General features: G+C 51.4%; 1 protein-coding gene across 2 annotated transcripts in view; it reads left to right on the top strand.

Annotated features, from left to right (window-relative positions):
- The first annotated feature begins 826 nt into the window (after window positions 1–826).
- Window positions 827–21,627, top strand: part of FGF13 (fibroblast growth factor 13) — a 193,421-nt gene continuing 172,620 nt past the window's right edge. The window contains exon 1 of one of the 2 annotated variants that reach the window (XM_071442125.1): window positions 827–1,381. In XM_071442125.1, coding sequence (XP_071298226.1) covers window positions 1,333–1,381 — 49 coding nt within the window. In that variant the 5' untranslated portion in view covers window positions 827–1,332. The remainder of the gene's footprint in view (window positions 1,382–21,627) is intronic. The other variant, XM_071442127.1, reaches the window with a different exon arrangement.

Genomic DNA, 21,627 nt, shown 5'->3' with positions numbered 1-21,627 from the left:
GCCCCCTCGGGCTGGGGAGAGCGGGCAGGAGGAGCCGAGGGGCTCCCCGGGCCCGGCCCGGCTCGCCCTTGCCGAGGGTTATTTTGGTCGGCCCCGGCGGGGCCGGGCTCCAAGGGGCTGCACCGGGCTCGTCCCTCCCCCGACGGCGGCCCCGGCAGATGAAGTTTTGCCCCACGGAGGAGAGGGGGCCAGGGGGGCGGGACACGCCGCTGTTAGCACAGGTGAGGGGCTCTGGCTGCTCTCGGGGTCCCTTCCTGCTCCCCGAGGGGATGGAGCGGGGCCGGGAGGGGTGAGCGCCGTCCCACGCCCCGGGGCAGGGGCAGGGCTGGGCGGCAGCCGGCGTGGCTCTGCGCGTTCCGTGCTGGGGAACCCGATCCCCTTTCCCCTCCGTGCCCGCTGTTAACGGGAACCCGATTCCCCTTGCCCCCCGTGGCCCGGCCGGCGCTCTGCGCTCCCGCCACGGCAGCAACAGGCTGGGAGCGGGCGGCGCCGGGCCCCGCGCCCAGAGCCGCCCCTGCGGTACCGGGCTGGGAGCGGCTCCCCGGGCCGGGGCAGCCCGGCTGGCCGTGGCTCCGGCCGTGGGGCGGCGTTTCCTCGCCGGGGGGCAGCGGGAGGCGTGCTGCCCCCGCCCTCCCCCGTGCCGGTTAATGGAGCCCCGGTGCGGGTGATGGGGAGCGCGGTGCGCGGGGCCGGGGCGGCTGCAGCTGCCCCCTCCAGCCCTCCTCGCTGCCGCGAGCGTAAACCTGCCGCCTCTTCTGCAGTGACGGGGACTCGCGTCCTCCTCCTCCGCCTATCCGCGGCTGCAGCTCGGCTGCTCCATCCCATTATTATTAGGGGAGGATGCGAAAAGAGAAAAACCCAAACCCAACACACCCAAGCAAACAAGCCCCCCCCAGTCACGGTACCCCCCTCCCCCCGGTCGGTGGGACTTGGAGGACCAGCTGCGCTTCCCTGGCCCTGGGGAGGGGAGGCAGAGCCGGGGAGGCGGGGGAAGGAGGGGGCCGGGGCCGGGCAGACACAGGGAATATCGCTTTTGTCTCCGGCACGGCGAGCGGCGCAGGGGCTCGGTGCTGCGGCTGCCGGAGCCCCCCGCTCCCCGCTCCGCTCCCGCAGGCACCGCGGCGGCGCCGCCGGGCTCCGAGGCTCCGCTCCGGGGAGCGGGCAGCTCGCCGGCTCCTCATTGCCCCCCCTTCCCCCGCTCCTGGTGTTATTTCAGCCTTTTCGGCGTAGAGGATCCCCCACAGGCGCGCACGCTGCCCCCCGCCCGAGGTTTCTTTGGTCCAGCCGGAATTCGCGACGCTCCCGGGGATTTTCCCACCCAAGCTGGGGTCTATGAGTGGGAAGGTGATCAAGCCCAAAGAAGAGAAAGATGCTTCCAAGGGTAAGGCAGGCGCAGCCGCCCGATCAGCGGCTCGTTCCCCGGCCCGACCGCGGACAGCCCGAGCTCACGGGGCCGGGAGGGGGGCATGGCTCCGGGGGCAGCCCCGGCCGGGCAGGGAGCGGCGCCCGGCGCTGCCCGGCACGGCCGCGGGGCCCGCTCAATGCGGCACCGGCGGGAGCGGGGCCCCCCCGTTCCCCGCCGGGGAGGGGAGGGGGCGGCTCCCGGCCGGGGCCGGGGGTGCTCGGCGCTGCGGCGGCTCCGGCCAGCGGGGCGGGGAGGGCACACATCGCCATGGAGACGGGGAACGGGGACACCGCCGGGGCACCCGGCCGGGGCCGGGCACGGGGGGACCCCGGGCACGGGGATTTCCCCGCCCCGCTTCGCCCCGGGCCCCGCGGCGCTGGGGCGTGAGGGGCCGGGCTGCCCGCGCCGGGTGCGGGCCCGGGTCCCTGCCGGGGTGCGAGGGTCCCTGCCGGGGTCCCTGCCGGGGTGCGAGGGTCCCTGCCGGGGTCCCTGCCGGGGTGCGAGGGTCCCTGCCGGGGTCCCTGCCGGGGTGCGAGGGTTCTTGCTGGGGTCCCTGCCGGGGTGCGAGGGTCCCTGCCGGGGTCCCTGCCGGGTTCCCTGCCAGGGTGCGGGTTCCCTGCCGGGGTCCCTGCCGGGGTGCGAGGGTCCCTGCTGGGATCCCTGCCGGGGTGCGAGGGTCCCTGCCGGGGTCCCTGCCGGGGTGCGAGGGTCCCTGCTGGGATCCCTGCCGGGTTCCCTGCCGGGGTCCCCGCCGGGGTCGTGCCCGCGCAGTGCCCGCCCGGGGTCGCACAGGTGGCGGTGTCCCCCGTGCCATCCCGGCCGGGTCGGGGCTCGGTGGCCCTCGGGGGTGTCCCCGGGGCTCCCCGCACACCCCGTGTGGGCTCGGAGCGGGGCCGGGGCCGGGCCTCCCCGCAGGACCGAGAGCTGCTCCTCGTTTCCTGGCTCTGTAAAACAGAGTGGGACACTTCCCTGCCGTTTACTTTTTTAGCAGCCAGAGAGGCCGAATCAAAACAATACAGCCTTTCTATTCTTGATAAAAAGCTTTTTGGTTTCATGATTTTGAAAATTTATGTTTAACACTTTGGAAAGCTTCTTTTTTTATGTTCTTTTTATGTGAGTTTTTTTCCCAACTCTGTCTTTCCCCTTCTTACTATGTTCTGTCTCATGTCCAAATCCTTCGCGTTTGCATGACATTTTTCTTCTCAGTAACACAATCAACTTCACTACTTAGATGCATTGCAAAACCTTACTTTTTTTAGATAAATATGTTTTGCCTTTACATTATATCCTTTGAAGTTGAGTTGGTTTTGATTTTCTTTCATGGTGGCCTTATTCGCTATATTGCGCCTTAAATAATTTATTAAGCAGGGCAGAACAAAAGATTCCCGCCTTTCTGAGGAATTATTTTGCATGATTTAGAACTGTGGTATAAACATAAAAAAAAGAGAAATTGCCGTACTTGTGCTATGCTTGCCTGAAAGCTTATTTTTAAAATCAAGCTTACGTATTCCATTTTGTGCTGTGATTACAAGTTCTAATGACACACTTCATGTCTGAAACTACTTTGGCACATTTCAGAGCAGTGGGACAAAGGCACTCGTGTGTCTGTTAATGAGTCAGTGATGCCTGAGACGTGCGAGGCTGTGATGTCAGTGCTGACAGGGAACCAGCAGGTGAATATTCTGAGGCTCCCAGGAAAAGCAGTGGGTGCTGCTACTCTGCTTCAGGAGACGCTGCTCCGCTCCCCGAGCTCATAGAAAAACTTTCTGTGTTCCTACCAAGTAGAGAGGCAGTTGTAGGTAGAGCAGGAGGAGCCCACATGTGTGAGGAGGTTTGTGAGTCGTGGGGAGCACCTGTGATGTGAAACAGCTTCTACAGAGGCTGGGGATGCTGAGGAGGAGTTAATATTTACTAGCTCATGGATAGGCTGCGTGGTCCTCCTCAGCCTCTTGAGTTGTAGACAAGAATAGGAAATGTTCTTTCCTCTGAACCACCTGAATTCTCTTTTGGTCATTGCAAGTGTTAATAGTCGTCATGGGAATGTTTAATTTGGCTCCAGCCATAGTAAATCCAGGCAGTGGAGTTTTTTGTTAAGGTTTTTTGGTTTGGATGGGTTTTCTTATGCAATTAAACAATTTATAATTTGCCTGGAAAGGATGGGATACCATTTCCTGCATTTTTCTGCAGGTGTCCTGTGGCACCGGAGTCCTGAGAGAAAGCTCTGTGGTTTTGGGTTAGTTAACCTCTCTCTCAGAGAACAACATAATCATGTTTTTGTTGTGGTGATGGTTCAGGTACCCCCCTCTGTAAGGGAAGGTGGTGTAGTTTGAATACCTGCTGTAAATGCAGCTGTCCCAGGGTAATGTTTGCCTCATGAATGTGGAATGATTCTCACTGAGAGCAGTGCCTGCGTTTCTCACTCCTGAAGCTTTCTTAGGCATTGCAGGGCCATGCATGAGGTGAGATCTTGCTGTAATCTCTACAGAATTTGGGGAGAGCCATGTTCAGCCCAAATGTAGAAGCTGTACATTGTTAAAAGACACTTTGTTCCGCCAGCTTTTGGGGTGGCTCTTTCTAGAAAAAACTGATTTATACAGAACCTTGAGAGGCCATGGGTTTTGCTGGGAAAAAGCACAATCCAGAGCAAATACTTAACTGCCTTGCAGTGGTTGTTTGCAGTGAAATTATGCTTTTGTAAAGTCTGTGGTGGTGTCAGTGGAGTTCTGCAGGTGTTACAGAACTATAAAAATCATCTATTTCTATTTAAAATAGTGGGGTTTTTTCACTTCTTTCCTGAAGCCAAAGAGGAAGGTAACTGCCTGCCTAAGAGTGTGTTGCTCCCACTTCTGTAAGTCCTGTCTGGAAAACCCAGTGATGGCTGTGTTTTGTTCAATACCTGGTTGCTTTTTAAAAGTGGCTGTGGGCATTTAGCATTATCTATCCTAATCTTAAATAAAGCTCATGGATTAACAGAATGAAGTCAGGGATGTGCACCTTTGCTTTCTGCAAGATGCTGCAATAACTGTGCGTGTGTACCTGTAGGATTATGGCAGATGATGGCATTGATTTCCCCTCCCCTATCTTTATCTCAGGTGTGTGAGAGGTGGAAGGTGCAGGGTGCTGTGAGCCCAGGTGTGCTCCCAGCTGCTCCCCAGGGGCAGAGGGCAGTGCTCTGGGGTGGAGGCTGTTTGGGGGAGCCAGCAGCTGGTTCCAGAGCACAGCCTGTCCCCTCTGGGCTGCCTCCATCCTGGGGCCGGTGTCCCTGCCTCCTCGCTGTGCCTGGGGGCAGGAATGCTGGGGCTGGAGGAGAACAGCTCAGCATCCCACAGTGGGCACTGACCTGGGCAGCAGCTCAGGGCATGCTCTGGGTGCATTCCCAGCACAGCCATGGTTCACTCACTGATGGTTGGGAGCAGCTCAGTGCTCAGGGCATGCTCTGGGTGCGTTCCCATCACAGCAGTGGGCACTCAGTGATTAGGGAGCAGTTCTCCTGCATCCCCAGCACAGCAGTGGGCACTCAGTGATTAGGGAGCAGTTCTCCTGCATCCCCAGCACAGCAGTGGGCACTCAGTGATTTTGGGGCAGCTCTCCTGCATCCCCAGCACAGCAGTGGGCACTCAGTGATTTTGGGGCAGCTCTCCTGCATCCCCAGCACAGCAGTGGGCACTCAGTGATTCTGGGAGCAGCTCTCCTGCATTCCTAGCACAGCCATGGTTCACTCACTGATGGTTGGGAGCAACTCAGTGCTCAGGGCATGCTCTGGGTGCATCCCCATCACAGCAGTGGGCACTCAGTGATTTTGGGGCAGCTCTCCTGCATCCCCATCACAGCAGTGGGCACTCAGTGATTCTGGGGCAGTTCTCCTGCATCCCCAGCACAGCAGTGGGCACTCAGTGATTAGGGAGCAGCTCTCCTGCATCCCCAGCGCAGCAGTGGGCACTCAGTGATTCTGGGGCAGTTCTCCTGCATCCCCAGCACAGCAGAGCAGCTCCCACTGGGCAGGTTCTTGTCCTGGCACGGAGCTGCTGTGCCCAGAGCCTTGGCTGTGCCAGGGCACTTCCCCACAAGTGTTGGCCTTGCACTCTGGGCACAGTGCATCGAGTGTCCCCATCGGTCCTTGGGGCTGGACCAACGTCACCTGGTTTAAATTAATATCTTATATCTTCTGTGTGGGGAGGGTTGTGGGGCAGGAGGAGAGCCCTGGGCATGGGGAAGGGAGCTGAGAGTGCTGGATGCCCTGTGCTTTGGAGCTGGCCCTTAGGAGCCCGTGCTGTCTGCTCTTACAGCCCGGCCCTTGCACAGGCTGCTCTGCAATTTGTGGGGCTCCTCTGGGCAAAGCCAAGAGCTGGAGCAGAGAGTCTCAAACTGAATCTGAGGAACGGGTTAATCTGCATTTGTGTTCCTTTTTACTAAGGGGATTATGTACTACTGGCTTCCCCATCAAAGCAGATGCAGGGAGATCTGTTCCTGTCACCGTGCTGTCACCACAATGAACTGGGATAGCTTTGTCCAAAAGTCTGATAACCTCAGCCATAAGCAGTGAGAAAATGCAGAGTGTATTTTCTTCTGCAGAAACAAAATAGGAGCATTTTTGGAGCTGAAAGCTTCTAATCTGAGAAGAGTGTATTGAAATAGTGACAGTAACAGTGAAGACTCTGGAAGTACAGGTACTATTCTAATTCAGTGACAGCAGAAAACAAAGCACTTAGAGAAATCACTTGGCAGGAAGAACAGAAGTCAGAATTTTGAGGTATCTATTACTGCTTTTCCTGGCTTTATGGGAATATAGGATAATGCAGCTTATGATTGAAAGGTCTGGAGAAAAGCTGACAAAAATAAAGAAGCTGATCTCAACAGTTATATTTCTATAGAACTGATTCATGAGACAGTAACTTACTTCAGGGACTGAGGAGGAGCAGCATGTAAGCTGACCACGTCTTGGTCGGAGGCCACGGAATCAAAATTAGCAGCAAGTGCAGCCCTGGTGAGAAGGGGGAAGGGAGCCCGGGGCGCACTGCCTCGAGTGCTGCTTGGCCGGCTCAGCTCACAGGCAGGCAATCCTTTGTCTTTTTGTCAGAAACTTGGGTGCCAGCTCCTTTCATTTCAGACCAAAAGCCCCACCAAACTTCAGCAGCAGCTGCAGTTTAGGATGTGAGCTTGAGGATCGGTTCAGGCAGGTGCTTGCCAGCAGCAGATTGGGTTTTTTTGTGGTCAGTTGGTGCTGCTGACCTACACATCAGAACTTGTGGTTGTGTTACAAACACTGAATGGCACCAAAGAGTGAGTGTTAACCACAGTGCTTTTGTTCACTTCACACTGGAAATCTCAGAGCCTCCTGTGTGAGATTGCAGATTTCACTTTGAATGGAAGCTTGCATCGCCCACTGGAAAGAGCCAGCCAAAATCTGGGCCGTGGCCCATCCCATCGTGGTATTAATCCCTCAGGTTACAATGGATGCTGAGTGCTTGGCTGAGCCCCTGATCCATTCAGATCTGTCATTGACACCTGTGGGAGTTCTCTGTCTGCCCGTGGCATTGCCTCTGATTAGTGGGTGGTTGTTAATGTGCCCATGCTTGGAATATTTACAGTAACTACCTCCTGTTCTGACTCATTATCTGGGGCTGGCTTTGGTACCACAAACGACAGTAACTCTATAAAAGAAACATCCTTCCCTCTCAATCCCAAACTGTGGCCCCTCACATATGTTGATAAACGTCAGCAGCTAAAAAGTGGAAGCAGTGTTGAGATGAAAATGCCAGCACATTTGTGCTGATGCTCTTGAATGGTTTTCAGTGTGGAGGAAATCCACAGCAAGGCAGGATTCCCAGGGACAAGCTCCACACTCGGGGGTTTGTTAGTGTTGGTTCCGAGTGGCTGCTGTCCATGCCAAGAACTCGTGCTGTACAGAAGGTAGTAAAAGGCATCTTTTTTTGCTTCTAGAGGAAAACTTAATAACAATTGCCTCTTGCAGGTGCCGAATCTCATCTGCAAAGGAAAAGCTCCCCGGCAGATGAAGCCTGCAGGACGAGCAGCCCCATAGAGCGTTGCAGGGCCCTGCAGAGGGGGAGCACAGCAGCCACGGCAATGCACAAGAATCTGCATGGCTTAGGCTCCTGGCATCTCTGCTCTGTGGCCACCCACAGTACACTGCAGACTTGTCATTAACTGAATTTGTGCCATCTACTGAGATTTCCTGCAGGGCGCTGGTCTCACCCTGTGCTTTGGGAATGGAGTGCTGCAGGGCAGCCTTGGCTCCATGCATGCTCTATTTCTGCTTCTGTTCCTCATTGTGTGTTAGTGCTGAAGTGTCCTGCAGAAGACACAGAGTTATGTGAAAAACCTCCTCAGGAGCAAAGACAGGGCAATTCCTCAGTCTCCTGCAAGCACTGAATCCATGCTTGTATAAAATCCTCAGTAAATCTGGAGGTGTTCTGTGTACGAACAAAGCATTTGTAACTCCAAGAGGACAAGCCTCCCATCCTGGACAACCCTGAACTGAGCATTTTCAGGCCAGGAGTTCAGTGTTTATGTGTATTGGAGAGGAGCTGCCCTGTTGGTGGCTGAATGCTCTCACAGATTCCATGGTTTTAGATCTCCTCTGTGGCTCTGAAGGTTTCTTAGCCACACCTGTCCCTCTTAGCTGAGCCTGGCTCTAGGGCTTGTGTAGCCCAAACTGTTTTTCCTTCCTCAGCTACATCATTTGACCTAACAAAACTCCCCCCTTTTCCCAAAACATGTCTTGCTCAAGCTTACACGAAAAGGCATGTTAAAAACCAAAATGAGACAAGGATGTTATGTATATTATTTACAACAATCCTTTTATTTTTGTGTGTGGTATCTTGGGTAAAGGGTTCCTGTGAATTGTCTGGTTTTGTGCTCAATATTTGTATTGTGTTGCTGAGTCAAATGAAGGCGAAAATAATTTGAATTGCACCCTCGGGCAGGTAACAATTCAGTTCTTTTCATGAAGAGAGTGTAGAGTGAGACTGTTCTCCACTTAATTAGTTTTGTGAGAGTGATGTATAAGGCAAGGTCAGTGCTAAAGGAAGAAAGGGCTGGCATGGATTGAACACTGCTTACGTTGTTTGAATAATTAGAGCATCACTGCGAGGTGGGAGGGAGCAGAGGACAGAAATGAGGTGGGAAGGAGATATTCCTGAAATAGCAATCGAATTGCCATTGATCTGGGCTGCATTACATGTACACAGTTCAGGACTGACTGAACCTGAGCTGGTGGTGGTTTGTTACCTGTGCCACTGGTGGTGCTTGCAGCTGAAATGAAGGTGTATTCATAGAGATTCCCTGGGCCAAAGAACAGAGTATCTCTAGGTGCTTTTCTAAAGCTGGGGTTTGACATAATTCATACAAGGCTGTCTTGGTTGCTTTAAGAATAACTTGTTTAACCAGTGCTTGATATCTTTGATATGTGTGCATTTAGTTACCACCCAGTTTAGGATGAATTTCTGCTGTGATGGTGGGATCAGATCAGAGGTGGGCATTGTGTAATCCCCCTCTGGCCTGTGTGCTCTGCAGGGATTTGCTTTGGAAGTCACCTGTGTCTCTTATGTAGCTACTGGCCACAATGTTCAAGTAGCTGAGGCTGGATTTACTTCCACACATTGCCAGTGTGCTGTCAAAGTGCTTACACAGAAACATTTTCCTTTGGGTTTACATCTGCTGTGGAGTTCTGTGCAGCTATCCTGTATGTTCAGTACACACGTGAAGTTCTTATGTTGCTCTTACATCTCCGTTTGCCCAAGTTGTGTCACAGTACTGCCTGGAAAATGATCAATGTTTTAATTGGAATTATACACAGTGCTCCCAACTGCTGTCACTTTATTCCTCCGAGTGCTGCAGGAGAATAAGAAGCCAGGATGGAGCCAGTTGGCACTGCAAGCCGTTGTCACTCCTTGTGGGGGCAGAGCTGGAGAACCTGATCTGTGAGAGTCCTCCCTGGTGCCATGAAGATGTGGAGGTGTTTTTGTGAGCTGCAGTGTTGGTGGGCACTGCAGGTGTACGCATTTCCTCAGGGAGATGGTTTGCAGTTGTGTGAGGCCATCCAGGAGCAGGTGCTCCCTCCTGCCCCCAGCTGTCCCTCCTGCTGGAGGAGCAGGGGTCCCTGCAGCCCCACAGAACAACACACAGCCATCCCACAGTGTACAGAGGGCAGCTCTGTCATGTGCTCTGCCTCACGTTTGCCTCTCGTCTTGCACAGCAGAGACTGAATTCAGAAACAGCCAAAAATAGCTGGCTGCTTTCAAGTGATTGGGCAAGGAGAGCTGGAGTGACTTTCATCTGCTCTCTTCTCCTCTTCCCGCTCTGCCCCTGTTTGCTTTCGGAGAGAGGATATTGGGTTTTCGTTTGCTTTGGCGGAGCTCAATAAAAGGTGGTCAGAGTGAAGTAAGTCAAGAGGGATCACATGGCAAGGCTCTTCTTGATCACCTCATGGGGAGGCTACAGCAGCACAGGGTCACAAGTCTGACTCCAGCTGAAAAGGGATTTTGGGGTGAGGCGTGAGCCGATTCAGACCCACTCCAAGGTCAGGACACTGCTGGCCAGGGAGGCTGGACGAGGAATGTCTGTGTTGGTAGCTGGCTGCTGGCCATACTGAGCTGTGCTACTTGGCCACTGGAGAGCAGCAGAAATGGTTTCCTTGGCTGGAGGAGGGCTTGGCTGTTTGTTTTGGGGTTTTGAGTTTCATGTTGTTTGTTTGTTTTGGATTTTTTTTCTTTTTTTTTTTTCTTTCTTTCCAGATTATCAGTGCAAACCCCAGTTTTCAAGTTCTGTTTGTACAATTGTGTCCTTGGGAGGAATTTCTATCACATGATTTCTGGGATGTTGGGGATTAGTGTAAATGACAGTCCCTTCACGAGGGGTATCCCGTTGGTAGGGATGGAGAGGAGTGAAGGCTTTATAGGCAGTGATCCAGTAACTCCTGCACAAGGAGAGAACAGTGTGGAAGACAGGAGAAAGATGAACTTGGACTTTTCCCAAGTAGTTCATTTAAGAACAGTAGATGCTCTTGTTTAGGGATTCTTAATGTAAGTGGCAGCAATTAATGGCTGTAGAGGAGAAAGGGATTATGCAGAGCTGTGAAAGTTGTCAGTTCTTTTCATGGCAACTTTCAGGGTTTAAAAATTTGAATTTGTTTCCCCACTGGGACATAAGCAAAACTTCTTTGGGGTTTCTCTGGAAAAATAGTCACACTGGAGCTATTTTAAGGAAAAAGACCTGTCAGGTTTTCCATCGCTGTCCTTGTTCCACCCTTGGTCTGAAAAGACCTCCCGTCAAAACAGAGATGTTTTCTCAAGACTTTTGAGTATGATCAGAAAAATTAGTTAGGCCTTTCTGAACAATGTTAGGAAGAGATTTTGAAATACATAACAGCTGAAGAAAAGCAGGGTTTTGGGTCAGTGCTGTGGAGGATGGCTGGAAGCTCAGTAGCGAGGTGGCAGGGCTGTGCCTTTTGGTCTGGAATGGTTTTGTTTTACTCCACATTTGATCATGAAGGGTGAACTTTAAACTGCTTTGTGGAATGAATAAGAGGTGCCAGGCTGAGAATGGAAGGGGGAGAAAGTGCGGTGCAGTGGCAGGAGAAAGCAAATTCTGTGAGACTTTGAACGATGGAAAATTAGCTTTGAAAAGTCTCTGGAGAGCACAAGGAAGCTGAAGAATGTAATGGAAGAGGAGATATTGTGGGTGTAACTCGTAGTAATATCAGACTGCAGGGAAAGCATGCAGGTTTGACAGCCTGAAATGGTGCAGAAAAGACTTGACAATCTGTCCTGCAAGGTGCCAAACATCTCTACTTTCCATTTGCCCAAAAGCTGCTAGCGCTCTGCTTTGGGCCCCTATCAGTGAATGTTGGATATTCTTGTCATGCCACATTCCCACTATCACAAATTCTTACCTTCAGTGCATTTCAGGAGCCATTGAGTGTGCATGAGGCAGGCTGAGTGAGTGACTAAAGGCTTATGGGAGAAATGAAGGGAACCTAGGTGATGGCTGAGGTGCAGAGTGTGAGTGAGCTGTTTGTCAGGCAGTCCTGTGTCCCTGCCAGGAGATCACACATTGCTCTTCCTTCACACAGCAATGCTGGGAGAGCGTTGCTGTTGGTGCGTCCACAATGCCTGCACTCACTGTGGAGCCCTCTCTTTTATAGGGCTTTTCTCAAAGTGCCTTTGCCTCCTCAGTCAGATCTCTAATTACTGTTCTTACTGCTGCTGTAAGCATTTTAAACTGTCCCTGTGCATGGGTAGGGTTTGAGTAACTACTGGTGAGAGCTTTTGATAGATCATTGGTGTTTATTTGGGTGGCACCTTCTAGAGAGCAGCACCTGAGCTGTACTGTCCTGCCAGGTCAGACTGAAGCATGGTTTGTGCTGCTCAGTACCAGCCTTGCTGAATCAGATCCTCAGTGGAAGTGGGATACGCTTTGCACTTCACAGTGCTGACCGCTCTTGTGATGAATATTTTAGATTCTTTTTCCCCCACTTGTTTTCTTTATAAAAAGTGTGGGAGGGGGTTGTGTTGAATCAGTGTTCTAAGATAAGCCTGAAGATTGCTAGAATGAGCTGCAATTTTGAGCCTTGATTCTGCAGTATGGGATTACTGAAGTATGTAAGAGAAACAGATTTGGCTCCTGAAATCCGATATTGCAACAGCAGAAAACTGTGCTGGTGAATAAAAGGGAGCAGAATCCCATGTTTAGTTTGCATCCTCAGAGATTGTCTGGGAGATGCTGTGGACTGAACAGTGTGGTTTGAACTGAAGTGTGGTTTGAAGTTTTACCTGTCCTGTGCTGGATGTCCTTGAAGGCAGCTGCTGCCTCTCCAGTTCTGCTGTATTTTGGTTATTGGTGCTTCAAAATTTGGCTTTAGGAATTATTCTGTATAATTCAGTCTGTTGCAATATCTTCATCTTTATCTGTTTCTGATTTATGTTTTATCTTTATTCACAAGCATAGGATTATTGACTCAAAGGTCTTGAAGGATCATTAACGCCTTGGTAAATATGTGAGAATGAAGAGTGGTGGCATCAATTTTTGACCCAGTCAAAATACCAGCACAAAGCATGGCAATGTTGGTTTTATGTGCATTTTCTGTTCAGTATTCAGACCTGCAGCGTGCTGTGTGATGGCTCTGTGCTGTTCTGTGTGGAGGGAGCTGCTGGTGCTGGATAAATTCTGGCTGGTGCTGCTGTGATCAGTGAACAAGGTCTGTGCTTGTAGGCTCAGGACCCTGGCTGCCCTGGCCATGGGCTGGCTGAGGATCAGCTGGGCGAGCTCAGCTCTCAGAGCACCAGGCACTTTGAGGCTTCACATCAAACTGTGGCAGCAAACCAGATCTGCCTTTGTTTCTGAGCTTTCAAATCCTGCAGCAGTGCAGCGGCTGCCCTGGCGTGCCCAGCTTTATTTCCCAAGATGTAATTTAATTTATTCCTTGCTCACTGACTTGAGTAAATCAATTAAAACTTGTGTGTGTGTGTGTGTGTGTAACAAGGCTTTGACATAAGGTAATTGATCAGGAGGTGCAGACATATGAGGAAGGCGTGGGACAGATTTTAAAGTAGAAGAGTGAAACGTGGTGGTTTCTTTTGATGTGGTGTGGTGGTAGCTAAATTCCCATCTTGTGTAGTAACAGGCTTTTCTCTGGGTGCTGTGGTGTTAAACACTCCTCTTTGCACATATGCAGGTTAATCTTTTTTCAGCCTGTCCTTTTGGAAACACTTCGTGTCTCCATCCTTTTCACTTCGTCTGGAAGGGAGGTTAAGGATGGGAATCTCAAAATGCAAAGACTGTCAGTTGTCCACCTCTTTCAGTAGGCCACTACAGTTCACTAATTAATTACTTCCTGCTCCTTGGCTACCTCTGGAAACTGGTCCCTTTCCAGTTCCTCTGCCTCTGTGGGGTGCTGTCCCCACCAGCTGGGATGACAAGCATGTAAATCCTCCCTGAAGTGCCTCATGAGCCATAGCACTGACTTTGGGTCAGCCTGAAGCACTGCAGGGTGCAGCTGGCAGGGAGTGAGCACCTTGCCAGGCTCTCCTGCAAGGACAAGGTCCTCCCTGCCCCAAAGGGACAACGTGTGTGGGCACGACTGCCCCAGTGAGCCCAGGGCTGTGGCAGTGGCAGGAGAGCCAGCCCCTGCCAAGGACTCATCCTTGCTCTCTCTCCATGGTATTTTTAGAGTTGTAATAATTTCTTGCTCTTGTTTTTCCTCCCCAGAAAAACGAGACCTTGGCTCAAACCGCGTGTGAGCTATTGGGAATTGATGAGTTGTTTGTGATCCTGAATCCAGAGGGAGGGCAGGTATTGCTCACTGCAAGCTCTCCCCTTTCAGGCACACAGGAAGACCTGATGAAAAGCAGTGTTGCAGAATCTTATTTTTAGCTTCTGTCCTGTGGTGATGTTTTTGTTGTTGCTGTTTGATCATTTGGGGTTTTTTAGATTTGGACAGCCTCTGTCAGGGGTCACGGTGTGTCAGAGCAGCTTTGCTGTGTGTGGATGCAGTTGTTGTTGCTTGGTGCCCCGTGGCTGGTGTGCCCTGACGTGCTGCTGGTGTCACTGGCACCGTGCTGCTGTGCCAGGTCCCTGCTAGATGGCCACATTGCCTTGGGCACACGGGTGTCCTGCTGTTGCTGTCTGTTGTTGGTGGCACACCTTCAGAGGGCTGTTTGCTCCTGTGCAGCCGTGTCCTGCATTTACCCCACCGTGCCAACTGCTGCAGCCACCCCACAGGGCACTGGCCACATCCAGGAGCTGCTGTAGGGACACAACCACTGTTTGGTTTCAACTGTTTTGGAAAAATACTCTTTATTGCCTATGTGTCTGTACACCATTTTTTGGGTTTTTTTTTTTGCTTCCCTTCAAGTTTTCCTCTCTGCTTTGTGGTTTTGTTGGTGCCCTGGGCCAGGCTTGCTGTCAGACAGGCGTGGGAAGCTGATGCAAATTCTGTGCCCGTGGTGTGGACCAAGCTCCCATCTTTGCCTCTGTTATTATTAATGCCTTCCTTCATCTCCTCGAGCCCCTTCCCCTGTCTCACTGACAGCTCAATTGGAAACCAACAGCAGCTCTGCTCTGGCGGCGTTTTGCCCCAGGTGCCAACGATCGACTAAAACTGACTCAGATCATGATTTTAATTGGTTTGATTTTTGCCAGTGGCTTTAGAAAGAAAGCGGGCTATTTTAGTCCTTCTTCATCCTTGGTCAGTTCTGTTCATCTGTCTGTGGCTGTAGGAGCCCAGAGGCTCTGAGGAGGGTGGGTGCTGGCCAGAGGAGCTCGCCCTGCCATGCTGATGTCCCGGCAGTGTTGGGTTTAGCGGGCACCAGTCCTGTGCTGTGGCCAGGAGAAAGCTGCCACTCCCAGGGGACATGGCACCTCTGGACTGCTCTGAGGAGGTGTTTTCCATGGAAGAGGGGAGGCGTTCAAATCCAGATTTTCCTTTGGTTGTTCTAGCTGTGATACTTTTCCCTTGGACTGCTGGCCCTCACTTCTAGAGCCAAGGGAGGATAACTCAGCGCCCCTAAGCACAGAGATGAGTGGTGACACGTGTTTGTGCTGCTCTGCTGTGGACAGGAGCAGTCAGTTTACCTCATTTTTAATGCTTTGATTCTTTGGCAAACACCCAAGGTGTTGAAAGGACTCAGTGGTGCAGACAGTGAATGGTGCATGCACACAGGTTTGGTGTCTGAGGGCATTTTCATGGGGGTACAGATGGTTAAAGAGCCTGCACTCCTTCTGCACACACATCCCTGCCCTGAAAGGACAGATAACCTTCTCTGAGGGTCCCTGCAGCTTCCTTCAGCCTCTCACCACCTCCTGCTCCCCAGCTGCAGTTCTCTGCTCTCTTGGCTGGTAGAACAAATTATGGATAACCTGAATGCCAGTGAGAATTGTTTGAAGATCAAATCAACAATGACACCCTGACTAGAATATGCTGAATTAAAAATATGCAAGCAGCTTTTTCTTTCTGTTCATAAGCTCCTGTTGGGTGCCAATTTTGGCTCAGCGTGGCTGGTGGTTTGAGTGTCCCTTCAGTTTGAGGCTGGGTTTGTTGAACTGTGGTGGTCTCAGCTTGTATGAAATGTGACCAACAACAAAGTTCAGGCTCTGGTTAATTTGAAGTTTATGTCCTTTCCATGAGACATTTTTGTTCAATTACATTACCCGCTAATTGTATTTCTGAGCAATTTCTTGCAGAGACCTATAACTGTGTGTTCTTGATCTGAAAGCTGCATTATTCTCTTGAGGAGATAATCAGTTAGTGATGTACTGAGCTCAGCTCATGCTGTCTGCTCTTTGCCTCTGTGGCAAAACCTGAATTTTAGTGGTAGAGGAGAACTTTCCTGTCTTTTCTCTCATTTATGAAGCAGGTGTTTACTGGAAGGCTTTTCTTTGTGAATAGATGAATTGTTTGTGATTATTTTTTCCCTATCCTAAGTTATTTAAATAACATAATTTATCATGAAATTTTTTGTGCTATTTAAAAACCACCAAACTGAGCTATGGGCCATGCAGTTCATTATTAGAAGGCTCTTCTGAATCAGAAAACCATGTTTCTTGGAGATGTGTGACTTGGAAACACAAATCCTGCTGACTGGTGCTGGACCCTGGAGTTAGAGGTGGAGTTTGTGCTCTGCTGGCATGTGAAGAGCATCTTCTGTCCCAGCCTCATCAGGAAAGGCAGCTTCTGGAGGGAGTACAAGTCCTTTCCAGAAGTGGTGCTGAGGCCAAAGAAGGCTCTTGACTTCTCGTGGTATTAATGGGCTGAAATGGAAAATGGGAAGCCTTGACAGGGCCGGTGAGTTGGCATAAAACTCAGCCTTTAAATGATGGTTTGGCACCACAAAATGTTGATGGTGCTGAGGCCCCTGGGGCATGGTAGGCAGAACCCACTTCTCCAAGAAAAGTTGATTTCTTTTTCCTGCATCAATATTTATGAATTTTCCCCTGCCACCCTCCAGGCAGCAGTGACCCAGTTTTAGGGTTCTGGGTATTTATGGGAGATGGGGGTGAGGATAAAATTAGGGTAGGAATGTGGTGTTCAGGGCACTTCACAGATCCACTGCTGTGGCAGCTCTGTGGGTGTTGGGTGTGCTGGGTAATTTTATTCACCCTCTTCATCACCAGGGCTTTGGGAGCTGTCAGAGGAGGGACAGTGGGTGACAGTGAAGGGTTCTCTGGCCACAGCTGCCCCAGTTTGAGCTGCTCCTGCCCTCCCCTCCCAAGGTGGTGGTCCCAGTGTGCCCAGCCCTGCTCTGTGGTCCATCCTCCCTCCAGGTGCATGGGCTCCTAAGGGGGAGCTGGCTGAACAGGCAGTGGTGCACGCTGCTTATGGAGAGATGATGCTTTACAAATTGTCTCTGGTCTGAAAAAATAACCCTCCTCTATTGCACTGTACATAACCTAGCAGAAATGACATTTTAGGGAACACTTAGCCAAAGCCCAAAAGATTGTGGCACATAAAGTCCTCTTCCTGAGAAAAAACAGGTATGTTGTAATGAAAACCGTTTTGATCAGATTTATCTCTCAATCTTTTGGTCTTGGTGAAGGTGGAGGGCTGGGTGTTGTAGTTAACTGGCATCCTAAGTTCCCAGCTTTTAAATTGCTAGCAAAATGTACAGCCTGTATTTCTGAAGGTTTCTGTGGTTTTTGTTATATGGGTTTTTTTTAACTGAGGACACAGGGTCAGGGTATTCTCTAGGTCATATGTTAAATGATCAAATAGTCTGTGTTTTGGTTTGGAGCAGAAGGGATGGTGGAGTGTATTCCTGCTCTGGTGGAGCCACTGGGTGCTGAGAGTTGTCTTCAAAAGAGTCAAGTCCTTTTTCAGTGTGAATCACGGATTGTGTGAAAGCTTTCCTTAATTGAATAGTATCTAGTTAATATTTAATATTTCAGGGTTTTCTTCTTTGCTTCATGTGTCCAGGCTCCGCTGCAGTGCTTTCACACTGAAAGCAGATCCCCAAAAGATGAGATTTTCCAGGCTGCTTAGCTGAGGAAGTTCTTCTCATTAATAACAAGGTCTGCACAACCTGGTGCTTCTCATTTCAGTGGAGAAACTTTTCAATGACCATATGCACCCTCAGGTTGTCTTCATTCCTTTATGCAAGGACATAGATCTATGTAACACTGCAGCTGTTCATTTCTTGTTGTGTTTTTAGTAGCAATATTGCTGTTAAATAGCTACTGATAAAACTTTTCCACAGATCAGGATTAGCTCCAAAATGTGTGGTTTGAGCACCAAGCAGGCAGGCAGCCTTGAAAGCAAAATGTCAGAGGAGAATTGTACATGAAACACTGACATTCAGATGGGCAGCACAGACTCAGGATTATACAGTTACTGCTCATCATTGACTTGATTTTTTGTCTTTGTCTCCTGAAAGCCCTTCTAGGCATCTTTCAAAATAGCATCTCTCTGTCCCTGAATATGTTTAGAAAAGCTTAGCTGCTGAAGAATCTTAGCATGAAATCATAGGGCTCTTCATTGAAAGGAAGAGATTAGTTCAGTATACCTTACAAGGGCACTCATTTTCTTTTCCAGTACTCTCACATATTCATTGTGTCCTTTTCTGGGAAACCATTCTCCCTCTGAAGTTTCTACAATGGTTCTGGGCTGGTTTTGTCCTCAGGCTGTTGTGATCTACTGCATTTTACTTGTCCAAGTTTCTGTTTTTCTGTTCATGGTAAATAAGCTTGGGCTAAAGCCACAAGTCCTCAGTGGGGCTGGGATGGAGCTGCTCTGTAAATACCTGGCTGTGGTTTGTGTACCTGGTTGTGGAATGTTTGTTGTGTGCTCGTAGCCCTTGTGACTATGAGGTGGTTGAAGTAAAGCAGAGGGGAAGGAGAGTGTCTGGAGCCGAGCTAATCCTCAGCAAATGCCTGGGAGTTCTTAAATGACAGTGGTAAGACCAGGAATCTGGAGATGTAAAAGCTGTTGTCTTTGACAGGAGCCCCTGTAGGTGCACAGCTTTCACTTTCCTTTCCTGAGTACCTTTGTTCTGACTACACAATCAGTACTCCTGTGGTTTTGTTGCTTTATACCCCTGAATCTGGATTTTGAGGAATGATCATGCTGGGAACGGCCTGCAAAGGTGCAGGACCTGTCCAGGCCGTGGGATGCTGCAGTGACAGGGGAGAGGAGGCATCTGCAGGGCACCCCAAGCTGCTCTGCTTTGTGCCTCCATCTGTGGAGGGGCTGGCACGGCAAACACAGCTCTGCAGCCAGAGCCTGGGGGTCTCTCAGCTCCTGCTGTGGCCCTGCTGAGCCCTCCTGGAAGGTGGGACACTCCCGTGTGAGGGAGAGGAGCTGGCCTGCAGCAGCCTGCAGCCAGGTGTGTGTGCACTGCAGTGTGCCCCAAAGGGGCCAGAGCACACAGACAGGGGCTCTTCATCTGCCTGCAGCCAGGTGTGTGTGCACTGCAGTGTGCCCCAAAGGGGCCAGAGCACACAGACAGGGGCTCTTCATCTGCCTGCAGCCAGGTGTGTGTGCACTGCAGTGTGCCCCAAAGGGGCCAGAGCACACAGGGGCTCTTCATCTGCCTGCAGCCAGGTGTGTGTGCACTGCAGTGTGCCCCAAAGGGGCCAGAGCCCACAGGGGCTCTTCATCTGCCTGCAGCAGAGCTGCAGTCTCAAATGCCTGCTCCAGCAAACCCTCCTGTGCTTCCCCCTGCTGCTGCCAGGGTCCCCGTGTGCCCAGAGACCCCCTGAGGAGGGCACCAGAGGCTTTCCTGCCCTGGGCTGTCTCTGCTCCTTCAAACACCCCAGCAAATGCAGTAAAAACAGGGCTTGGGGCTTGGGCAGCAGCTCTGAGCACTGGGGACAGCCCCTGGCACAGGGAGGGAGAGGAGAGGGCAGTGATGCCATGGAGTGCCTCCAGCCATGCCCTGCTCCATGGGCCAGGCTCCATGGCCCCTGGCATGGGACAGTGATGCCATGGAGTGCCTCCAGCCATGCACTGCTCCACAGGGCAGCCCCTGGCATGGGGCAGTGATGCCATGGAGTGCCTCAGGCCATGCACTGCTCCACAGGGCAGCCCCTGGCATGGGGCAGTGATGCCATGGAGTGCCTCCAGCCATGCCCTGCTCCATGGGCCAGGCCCCTGGCACAGGGAAGGAGAGGCAATGATGCCATGGAGTGCCTCCAGCCATGCACTGCCCCACAGGGCAGGCCCCTGGCATGGGGCAATGATGCCATGGAGTGCCTCCAGCCATGCCCTGCTCCATGGGCCAGGCCCCTGGCATGGGGCAGTGATGCCATGGAGTGCCTCCAGCCATGCCCTGCCCCACGGGGCCATGGCAGATCATTTGGGGCTGGCTTTGCAGGCAGGCTGGGCACCAGCACCAGGGGGATTTGCAGGCCCCAGCTGGGCCCAGGCTGGCCCTCTGGAATTTCTCAGGGGTTTTCCCAGCTCCTCTGCCTTTGCCCCCGGTAGGGGCTGTGGTGGGTGAAGCAGGGTGCTCGGGAGCTGATCACACCCAGCCTGTTCCCCTGGGCTCAGCCCTGGCTCCCAGAGCTGCCGGTGGCTGGAAATGCCCCAGCCTTTGGTGGCTGTGCTTTCATCTGGAGCTTTCCCAGCTGAACCCTGCGGGCCCTTTTCCTTGTGTCCTACCTCGTTTCTCCACAGCTGCCAACCTTTCATCTCCCCCCCTCAACACCCTTCTTTCCTCCACGGGTGCTAATGCCTAACCTGTAAATACAGGCTTATTTAGCCTGGGCTTTGCTTCTGCTTTTGCCAGATCTGGGGAAGGGATTATGTGCCAAAGACTTGTTCACTCTTTCCTAATAAAATGGCCAAGTAAATGACAGAGTTCTTTTCTTCTGTCCTCAAACCAGCACAGCTCTAACAGTGCTACACTTGGAGACATGAATTCATTTGTCTGACAGGGTGCAGAACAGGCCCAGGAGTGATATAATTCAGTGCTTTTTGCTTAATTTCTTACAATTATGCTGGTAAATTGGAACATTTGAGAGAGCTTCGAGTTGTTACAGATATGCAGGTGCTTTGCTATTTGTCTGCAGTCCTGCATTATAACAATTCCAATCATCAGCCTGTAATGTCTTCACATTAATTACTCCTTTTGTGAGATGAGATTGGCAAATGAATCTTCATCAAGCAACTGATGAGTACATCTGTGACTTTGTAATTTAAAAGTAAGGTTAATAAGGCCAGGTCCTGGTGGGAATCAACTGGTGGTCTTTGTTGTAAAGGTAATGAGTCTGGCTTTCCAGTTTGCATGCCTCTGTTTTCAGAGACTGGCTAAATTAGTAACCAGAAGCAGATGTGAAGTATATTATCCACTCTGTAGATGTTAATTACATCTGTGTAGAATAAACAAATCTCACTACTTTAGCAATCCAGGTGTGTGCCTTCTGAAAACGTGGGAAGGCTCATTCTCCTTGCAGTGATGGTGCTGAGTAGTGCCTAAATACAGACACGTGTTCCTGGAGCTGGGAGCACCACGCTGGCTTTGGGCTCGCATCAGCCAAATCTCCTGTTCTCTGCTCTTCCCCTCTCACTCGTGCAGGCTCATTTGGCATCTGAGCCTTGTGTTAATCTGTGCACAGCTGTGACCGTGGCCAGCAGCTGTGAGGCTGTGTCCAGCCTGGGGGAGCAGGACTCTCATATGCTCTTGTTCTGCTTTCCTCCACAGAGGTACCAAAGCGGTCGCTCCTTCACAGTGGACCCATTAAAGGCTGGTGCAGACAAAGGCAGCTGGAATCCTGGCCGGGTGTGTGTGCTCTGTGCAGCTCAGGGGAGCAGAGCTGTTCAGGGCAGGGACCCTCAGTTTGCTCATTCTGCCCCGTTCTGAGTGAGCTCTGCTGCCCCAGAGGGGAGGTGGCTGCCTTCATGAACAGACACTGGGTTTCTTGGTGGGGCTTGCATTTCATCTCTTGATTGAAAAACAAAACCGCTCCCTTTTTATGCCTTGCTTATGGATGTGGAGTATCTCAGAGACAGTGTGGAAAGGATGTTCAGATGGGACTTCTTGGCATCAGAGGGATTAAAAGATCAGCTGGAGCCATCTCTGGGCCTGAGCTGACTGTTGCTGACTGCTGTCCCCAGTGTGTGGCACTAACTTGTAAATCCTAGAATTGGAACTACCTGTTATGCTACAGTAGAATTTCTGCTAGGTTTTAGTGCAGCAAATAATATTTTACTGTAATTTATTGCTTCCCAGTTAATGTAAGTTATAGATACTCATTAACTTTGGAATAAATAC

The sequence above is a fragment of the Agelaius tricolor genome, unplaced genomic scaffold (assembly GCF_023055355.1).
Source record: "Agelaius tricolor isolate 1412-34295 unplaced genomic scaffold, bAgeTri1.0.p SCAF_17, whole genome shotgun sequence".
NCBI lineage: Eukaryota > Metazoa > Chordata > Aves > Passeriformes > Icteridae > Agelaius > Agelaius tricolor.
This window is presented reverse-complemented; position numbering and strand designations above follow the sequence as displayed.